Source organism: Perca flavescens, chromosome 7 (genome assembly GCF_004354835.1).
Source record: "Perca flavescens isolate YP-PL-M2 chromosome 7, PFLA_1.0, whole genome shotgun sequence".
Taxonomy (NCBI): Eukaryota; Metazoa; Chordata; class Actinopteri; order Perciformes; family Percidae; genus Perca; species Perca flavescens.
The window spans coordinates 4955609-4965378 of NC_041337.1; the positions used below are offsets into that span (position 1 = coordinate 4955609).

Here is a 9770-nt window from a genome sequence, read left to right on the forward strand (position 1 = left end):
GCTTTGCAGAGTTGTTGTGGTTGTGGACAATTTTTAACCAACAGAACTTTTATAATGCAAGTTCCATGTTGTAACTATAGCAACCAACCGCCAATCCCAGCTAGTTTGTCTATATAGATCTGTTTTGACCAAATTGGTGTATTCCATCAAAAAAAAAACAGCAGGAAGAGAATAAAGATGTCTAACTTTATTGAGAGGAAGAAAGGAAGAGCGAATTTAGTCAGAATGTCCTCACAACAAATGAGATACAAGCAGGACTGTTGCTTCTAACGTAGCCAACGCAGGACATAAAGACCATAGATCTATATCTATGATAAAGACAATATAAATCTTTGGGAACTTCTCACTAGAGTTTGTGTTATGTCACAAAGTGGAATAAGACTGGCCTTTGACATCAAGATGTTTGCGTTGACAACAGAAGACGGGTCCTCGGTGAGCTCATCAGATTCCATCAAAGCTGTTGTGTTTTGAAAGTAACTTTGTTCCACTTTCCTTCTTCAGATGTGAAATAAGACAGAACAAACACACTGGGGATTTGTGTGTGTTTGTGCTGAAACACTTTATTGAAGTCCTGACTTTTGTAACTTGTAAGACCCTTCTTAGTCCTCAGTGAAGCCGAATGCCTCCTCCATCCTCCTCTCCCATCTTCCTTCCCCTCTTCCTCCTCCTGTGTCCCGAGGTGTGGAGCTATGAGGCTCCTGAGGATAAGGAGGATGTGTTTGCTAGAAAGGCGTGCCCTGCCTTCCTGACTTTCACCAATGCTGCCTACCTGTCCGGAGTCACTGTGGAGCTGCCATGCCAATGCAAACCACAAGAGGTCAGTGTTGTGCTAGTCTATATCGATAAGGATTAATTTAGGGGATTGCTCCAGTGCCGCCAGAAATTCCACCAGATGTCCTCATTTTCGGCCAGATGTCCATCACCTTCCTCTTTCTTTGAGTTGCCGTTCTAAACTCGGGTGGATTTATGAAGACTATGGTTAACTGCTCCTCAGATCTCTGCGGTGTAAATCGAGACAACTAGACTATCTGTCCAATCTGAGCTGTCTGTTGCAACGTACACATTCCACCAAAAGAAGTTCTGTCCTGAGGCTATTTTGTAGAGGCTCCGTTATTGCATCCATCACTTAGCGCCACCGTGTTTTACGTTCAATGAACAACTAAACACTTTTGTAATGTTTCTTTAATCTGCAACTCTGCTGTTGCATCTTTCCGCTACCTCTGATCCAGGGCCAACCACTCGCTTTTTGAAAGCACATTTAATTATTCGTACATGCTTGAAACAAAGCGATTCACTAAAATATCACTGATCAAATATACAGTATTGGACTGGTAGCTTTTTGAATGAGTACTGTCCTGGAAAATATTCCCAATAACAATTGGTTTGGTGAATTGCAGGTCAAAAGATGTCATACAGTATTTAATTGAAATGCATTGGTGTGCTGTTGGAGAGTTCAAGTATCATTTTGGAGGGACATGCTCTGATATTTTTGTTCAATCAGAATATCTGTTTAAATATGACTATGAATTATCTTATATTTTCTGTTCATTTAATGTCAAACTAAAGTGTAACTTTTACCTTGTCCTTATATATTTTAACATAATATCATTTACTTTTAACGCTACCTTAGCGTTGCCCAAGCCTTCTTACTGCTTTCTCTCATCAAAGTACTTTCATATACTAATTTGACATGTAAATGTTCATGTACATATATGAAAATCCACATGTAGATTCTTAGATTTGTAAGATTACTTTTATTTGCAGTTCTGGGGCAATCGGCCAGAAAAAAGCACAGCGAAAAGACCGATGACCGATGACTTATAGCAGTGAACAGCATCCGAACATGGTCACAATTACATTAGTTCTCTTAAACACTAGCTTTTTGCAGACAGTCCAGTTTTTCATGACAATACTATTATCATGGCTTTTTACCAAAAGACACAAAGAGAGGATGTGATCCTAAAAGAGTTAATACATGGTTGAGTGAGTCACATCAATGGGAAACAAGTATTTGTGTGATGTATTTAGCATAACAAGACCAAAACACATCCTATCCTAATTTCTTTGTACAATACCAGCTGTGTAAATGGCTGGAGTTGTTCACAAGCGGCTCTGCTGCTGCAGCTTCCCATCAGCTTTACAGACAAGTAGGATTTGTAGAAGACAGAGAAATATGTAAAGGGAGAAATCAAGCAGTTAAACAGAGCTGGATGGATAGAACAGAACAGAGGAGAAAAGAGGGAATGAGAGAACATCCTAAACAGAGAGACTTAAATCTCAGCGTCTGTTAAATCAATTTGAGTCTCTGCTGTATTGATCAACTGAAAAACATCATCGACCGTCAGCAGATTTATTTGAGTTCGTTAGTTTCCTGTGTGTTTCAGATCCAATCAGTTGTGTGGTTCTTTAGGGAACCTCTGGGCAGTTCCAAGGAGACCAGAGCCCTGACTGATCACCATGGCAACAAGCTGCTGGACACTAATCGTGTCCCTCACAGCGGCGACCTTCGGAGTCGATTCTCCATCCGTCTCTTCAGCCTGCTGATCTATAGAGCGGGGCCCGACGACTCCGGCATCTATATCTGCGGCTCCACAAACAAAGACTACTTCTATGGTTACGACCTGGACATCCAGGAGGCACGTACGCTCAGCATCACCCCGAGGTGACGAGAAAGAGTAACTGACATTACACCAGTCAAACTGTGACACTAAGATGAATGTGTTATTTTACAGACAAAGTAGAATTGACTCGCTGCTGTCCAGTGAACATGTATCGACACCCAAAGTCAATTATTTATGGACATTCAGTGTTTCCCACAGGTTGAGAATTTACTTGTGGTAGTGACTATAAGATGACACAGATACAGATGAAAATATTACGACACTATGCGATTCACTATCACTATTCAAACACCTCTGAGTTGTAGTTTAAAACTTTTACAGCCAATTTAATACAATTATGAGTTTTATTCACGCTCGGGTCCCTAAATACAGTTAGTAGATACAGGCACGGAGAACTGAAGGCTCGGTTAGCAACGATTAGCTCTGATTAGCGGTTAGCTCTAGTCAGCTCTGGTTAGCTAGCTCCGTTATAAAGATATGGAGCAGAGAGGAGTAACAACCAGACTTTGATAAATGACGTTGGGGGAGCTTTCACAGCAGAGTGGCCGCGTTGTTTCCACGTTTTTATTAGTACAGTAAATCCCATTGCAAGACCACTAGCAGCATGCTACTACTAACGTAACGATAGCTTCTCTGAGCAAGTGCAACGTTGATGCAACTTTGCGAGGGGCATGGGGAGGGGTTGGAGGTAAGTGATCTGTGTGCGCTGTAAAAAAGACACCGCTGTTTGGAAAGAAAATTGAATTCGGATTTTATCTACCTGGGCGGGTCTCAATTTACCTGGGTGGAGCGCCCAAGTAGAACCTATGTATGGAAAACACTGACATCCTAAGCATCATGGAGACATCCCATCATTACTGAAGACATAGTCAACAGAGGCTAATCAACTTTGTGATGAACATGGAAAAACATTTACAAACAAACATTACAAACATTTTCTTCCACCTGGACCCCATTTACACACCTAATGGGGCAATTGTGCTTTTTTTAGCTCCTGACAGACTCAGATTGTTACTAAAAGTGTCTGAACAATATTATCGATCTCAGGACGTGACATTTTGTCCGAAGACAGCGGTGTGGAGAGTGGAACACGAGTCGAGAAAAAGGAGTTCTGGGAGTTTGTTGTTTCGGAGTAGGCTACAGAAATTATAGGCTCATGTTATCTAAAAGATTTCTAATGTAATGAAAATCAATATTTGAATGATTTCGACAATGTGGATGAGTTCATTATAATTGTATGGTCACTCGTATTCATTTGAGCCAGAGTATAGGCTATGGATGAAGTATACGGATGAAGAGCGGACGAGGGGGGGAGAGAGAGAGAGAGAGAGAGAGAGAGAGAGAGAGAGAGAGTAGAACATTATATTATACAAAACTGTTAAGTACTATATTGAGTTATGTAATTGTTTTTGTAACATAGTGTGAATAACTATCAGTGCAGTATAGAATCTATGTGACACCTACTGTATGTATTTAATATGTGATATGTACTAAATATGCATTTTCTGCAAACTGCTTCGGCAACAACATGTTTTCTTTGTTCATGCCAATAAAGCAAATTGAATTGAAATTGAGAGAGAGAGAGAGAGAGAGAGAGAGAGAGAAAGAAAGAGAGAGAGGTGGCAGCTGCTCAGTGTTCCGTGCGGTCAATAGGCTATAATACATTCATGGTTTTGTGTTATCTAAAAGATTTTCAATGAAAACAATGGTTTGTATTTGCTCATGTCTCACAGCCCTGTTGATTAGAGGAGGAGATTCTCTGACGTGGTAACACAGCGTTGTGTCCGAGGTATATCACTGGACACATACAGACCACAGATATCTGGCAGCAACAGGTCCCACTCCTGACAATGAGCTTTTCGGGCATTTAGGGGCACAGCACCCACGGGAGCACTTACCAATCACCGGAGCCTCACAGCCCTTTGGCCGCTGCTTCACCCTCCTCCACCCGCTGCCTCTTTCTCGTGCCTGGTTAGCCCAGCTGGTAGAGCAGGGGCCCATATATAGAGGTTTACTCCTTGATGCAGTGGCCGCGGGTTTGACTCCGACCTGTGGCCATTTGTTGCATGTCATTCCCCTTCTCTCCTTTCAAGTCTAAGCTGTCCTAAACAAATAAAGGCCTAAAATGCCCCTAAAAAAAATCTTTAGCCTTTTCCGAAACAACAGACTCCCTGAACGCTTTTTTTTCGACTTGTGTTCCACTCTCCACACCGCTGTCTTCGGACAAGAAGTCACCTCGTGAGATCGATGATGTTTTTAGTAACAATCTGAGCCTGGTGGAGCAAAAAAAAAAATCACTTTTAGTGGACAATTATCAAGGCTTCCCAATTGCCCCATTGCAGATTGGTTTGCGCCGGCCGGTCAATGCGATCTTGCCCAATACTGGACCAATTTCAAAGATTTGTGCATCCTATTTTCATTTATTTTAAGAATGGAAAATCCATGATGAACCACTGATTTAAGTGATGCCAATTCAAATGTGATGCTCTTAGGCTCACTCCAGAAAGTATGAGCAAGAAGAGGAAAGAAAAGAAAAGACTTGGCTCTGCTCAGCCACTGTACCAGGTCTTCACCAGCTTCCAGCCCTGGTCAGTCTGCGATCGCTGTGGAGTACCCGGAGAGCAGGTTCGCGTCGGACTCTGCTATGTCCACTCCCACTACCTGCATGTGCGCTACAGACGGGCCAATCAGACAGTCGCTTCATGCGGCTCAGGGGCGGTGCCGAGGGCGTTTGGACAACTGAAGCGAAGCAGCATTGGAGCCAAGCTGGAGGTCAAAAGCTGTCAAGTCACTTGTCAAACTAAGGCTCCTCCATCCTCCAAAATCCTTGCTCTGATGGCATTTCTTGGATACAAGTAAGCACAAAGAATATATAAAGGTACTGTACATGTGGAAGACAGGACGTGGAACAGGTTATCCACATTTTGAAGTAAACAAATTGCTCCTGATGGTCAGACCAGCTGCCATCGGTGTGAATCGTTGAAATTATAAAGTGCTTTGGATAAAAGCACCATATAAATGCAGGCCACTGAGATTTTTAAAGTTCCAGTTTAATTTCATTAGTCAATATTCAAGCAAGACCAAAAGTGTAAAGCTGCCATATTCATTAACACCATACAGAAGGGCTGCAGGGAACAAATAATATACTGACGGTGTCATCCCTATGTTTTAAGGACTTCCTCCGAAATTAGGCCCTGTGTTCCCTCAGCCCTATGTTTCCCCATTTATATTAAATTTCCCCTGCATCAAAAGTATTTCCTATGTTCCGTCAGCCCACTTACCCCTACCCTTGGTCTGATTTTATGTTTTGGACATTTGACCTTGTATTCAAAGCTGTAGTAATACTGATTATCTTGGTTTAGGGGTTAGGGTTAGGGCCGAGGGAACATAGGGTTGAGGGAGCATAGGGTTGAGGGAACATATGGCTGAGGGAACATAGGGTTGAGGAAAAATAGGGTTGAGGGAACACAGGTCTGAGGGAACATAAGGCTGAGGGAATATAGGTATGAGGGAACATAGGTCTGAGGGAACATAGGGAACATTTCTAAGAAAAAAAATGTTTTCACTGAAAATGATGCCCTATGTTCCCACAGCAATATATTCCCACATTTCTAAGATTCTTTTCAAAATTAGGCACTATGTTCCCCCATCCTTTTTCATAAATTCGTATCGGATTTTATCCCCCTAACCCTAACCCTAAAAAATGTTGTGGGAGTATAGGGCTTTAATTGAAGGGAAATGTAGTAACACAAGACCTAATTTTTAATGTCCTAGAAATGTGGGAACATAGGGCTGTGGGAACATAGGGCCGAATTTTAAGAAAAATATTAGAAATGTGGGAACGTAGAGCTGTGGTAACATAGGGCCAAATTTTCTGTGAAAATAAAAATCTTAGAAATGTGGGAACATAGGGCTATGGGAACATTGAGCTGTGGGACCATTGGGCTGTGGGAACATAGGGCTGTGGGACCATTGGGAACATAGGGCTGTGGGACCATTGGGAACATAGGGCTGTGGGACCATTGGGCTGTGGGAACATAGGGCTGTGGGACCATTGGGCTGTGGGAACATTGGGCTATGGGAACATACGCTTGAGGGAAAACAGGGCTGAGGGAACATAGGTCTGAGGGAACATAGACACGCTCCCATACTGTAGAGCCTTACCAATACACTGCAACAAAGCTTGTCCTGAAGCTTGTGAATTTTGTTCACTGCTCACAGAATGTGATTCATGCTAAATCTACGACCAAAAGCCTTTTTAGACCATATGACAACGCTTGATTAAAAATAATTATCAATTATTACTAAATAAAGATATTCTCCTGTCACACTCACTCTGTGTCATTGCAGTTTGCAGTATAGCAGTAAAACATCTGTGATGTATTGAATCTCTGTTTCTGTGTTGTAGATCTGCCTCGCGGAGAGTGGAGGTGCCGGTGTTCTACCTGAACCACCCTGCGGACAATGTCCTGACCCTGGGCTGTCCTGGGGCAACACCAAATATGGCCGTGGCCTGGGACCGAGGATCTGAACCAATCTACCGATCTGAACAGTTGGCAACTCTTAACCTCAGCACCACGCCCCCTAGGCTGCTGATAGACACCGGACACCATCTGGTGTTTAAGCCTGCACAAACACAGGACTCAGGTATCAACTGCTCATATTTATTCTCCCTATCATGCATATAGGTAAGGGCATCCACCTTGCTATAGATTTATGTACTGAGTTCATTATTACATCATAGTTTGTTGGTGCTATAGTTTCTAAAGGAGGTGTTAATTTGATGCCCAAATATATATGTAAAATTAGATGAGAGCTTGTAAGTAAATAAGTATTGGTTTATATATTGTCTTTCATTTTCATTAAGTAGCATTAGTGAGGATTTTGAAGCATTTATTTTGTATCCGGAGATACTACCAAACAAATTAGATCTAACAGTGCTGGTATGGATGTGTTTAATTGTTTTTAGAATAAAATGATGTCAGCAAAAAGAGCTATTCTATGATCTCTGTTGCCAATTATAATCCCCTGTATTTGCCTACTATCTAATTGCTATTGTTAGTGGTTCAATAGTTAGTATGGACAGAATTGGTGATAGAGGTGAACTTTCAACCTACATATATAGAACCTTTTACTATTCTCCTGAGTGCTCTGTTTGTTTCAGGGAGGTATTAGAAGTATGTTTGTTTTGGTTTGTTTACATAATGTTTTAACATGAGGCTGTTATAACCGGCGCATGTGCCGACGCAACAATATGTTCAGTGAGTCTCCGAAATCTCATTTGGGCGTTCCCTATATAGTTCACAATTTCATAAACACTATAGATAATAGTCAGTGAGTGAATGAATGGAACGGTTTCGAACACACCTTTTGTCTTATTTCAACATGGTGTGTGTATTCCAAGTTCTTTGACTAAAATATCCTTTGTGTTGATTAGGTGTGTACCACTGCTGGCTGCAGGGTCACCAGGCTGCTGAGATACGTCTGCTGGTCTACGTCCATTTGGGGCGGGGACAGTCAGTGACATCACATCCTGACTTCCCGGCAGCTCTCAGGACTGTTTTAGGATCATATGCTGCCATGACAGCTGTGTTTTGCCTGCTGGTGTTCGGCAGAGCTGGAGTCATACACCTCAGAGACAGCGGAGAAACACATGTGGAGTAAACACTCATTTTAATAATTATACCTAAATAAATACTTTAAAATCATCTCTATCCATTTTCCATTAAGGTAATAGTTGTAAGGTTTTACATTTTAAGGGGTACCCATTTCAACTGAAACCATGCAAATGATCCACTAAAAAGCCTTAATAAGCAGAACCAAATGGAATCGATTTTATTACAGATTTCAGTGGTGATCCAGAAAGAAAAGCTTTGGAATTTAGCAGACTGTTTACCTGCTTTGGGTGGAGATGTGTTGACATTCTTTGAGTTTTATTTTAATTTGTTTAAAATCTGCGGACAATCTACTTAAATTCCTGCGTCTGCAGATTCCGCGTGGCCCTGTTAACAAGGCAGGTTTACTGTAAAATGTGTCATGTGCAGGTAAAGGTTAAATGATCAGCTCCTCTATCACCTGCAATTTCAAATTTGCATGTTGAAATCGACGCAAAACTTCAATGAAAGGCTTTTGTGATCACATCGTTTGACATATTTTTTGCTTTTTTCGGAGCAGACAAATTGAACCACACGCACACATTAATCACACACACACCTCGGTGGTGTGTTTCACCACTGGACCATCATCCGGCACCGATCAACCCAAAGAGAAAGAGAGAGAAAGAAGAACAGACTGAAGCTGCAGAACTTTCATCAACCTGAGAAACTCAGTTTGCAGACTTCAGACTGAAACACGTTCACAATGACAAAGTCTTATTCTTCTCTGTGTGAGACTCTGTTCTCTTTACAGACTCCTCATAGTCTTTACTCTCATTCTAAATATAATTATACAGTATATGTGTTTTAACTTTTCATTATATCTTTATCTTGTAAAACACTTTTACTTATTTTTATATATATATATATATATATATATATATATATATATATATATATATATATATATATATTTATATATATATATACCGTTTAGGAAATTATTATATATATGGGAAGTTTGAATATATTGAATGACTCTCAATGTATGGAATGAAAGTATCAATATGTAGCATGAAAGTGTGAATATATGGAATAAAAGTGTGAATAATAATTACCACTAAATGCTTGCTCTTGGGAGAATTACTGGAATTGTTGGGTCTTTGTAAAGAGTGTGCTCTAGACCTATCTGTAAAGTGTCTTGAGATAACTCTTCTTAGGATTTGATACTATAAATACAATTGAATTGAATTAAATATATGGAATGAAATCTGAATATACTGTATGGAATGAGTCTAAATATATAGAATGAGACTGTATATAGAAATTGGTCACTGTTTTCAATACCATTCTACCCAAAGACACATTTTCTTCTTCCATATATAGATGTATATTAAAAATAATTTCCTACAGCATGCCATATTTATATCTATATTGATATATATATAGTATATATCACCTATAATATAATATAGAATAGAATTGTTTTTGTTGCTAAATCAATGACTCTGGGTAAAAAGCACTCGCTTTGTTTGTAATGACTTCTGTAGCACCT

The 9770-nt window shown here is 40.5% G+C and overlaps 1 protein-coding gene across 1 annotated transcript; it reads left to right on the top strand.

The window, feature by feature from the left end:
- The first annotated feature begins 468 nt into the window (after window positions 1-468).
- On the top strand, window positions 469-8285 carry LOC114558198 (Ig-like V-type domain-containing protein FAM187A). Its single transcript, XM_028581999.1, has 5 exons — window positions 469-817; window positions 2385-2662; window positions 5114-5476; window positions 7030-7268; window positions 8059-8285. The coding sequence occupies exons 1-5, from the start codon at window positions 620-622 to the stop codon at window positions 8283-8285; spliced, it is 1305 nt and encodes a 434-aa protein (XP_028437800.1). The 5' UTR covers window positions 469-619.
- Window positions 8286-9770: the final 1485 nt, after the last annotated feature.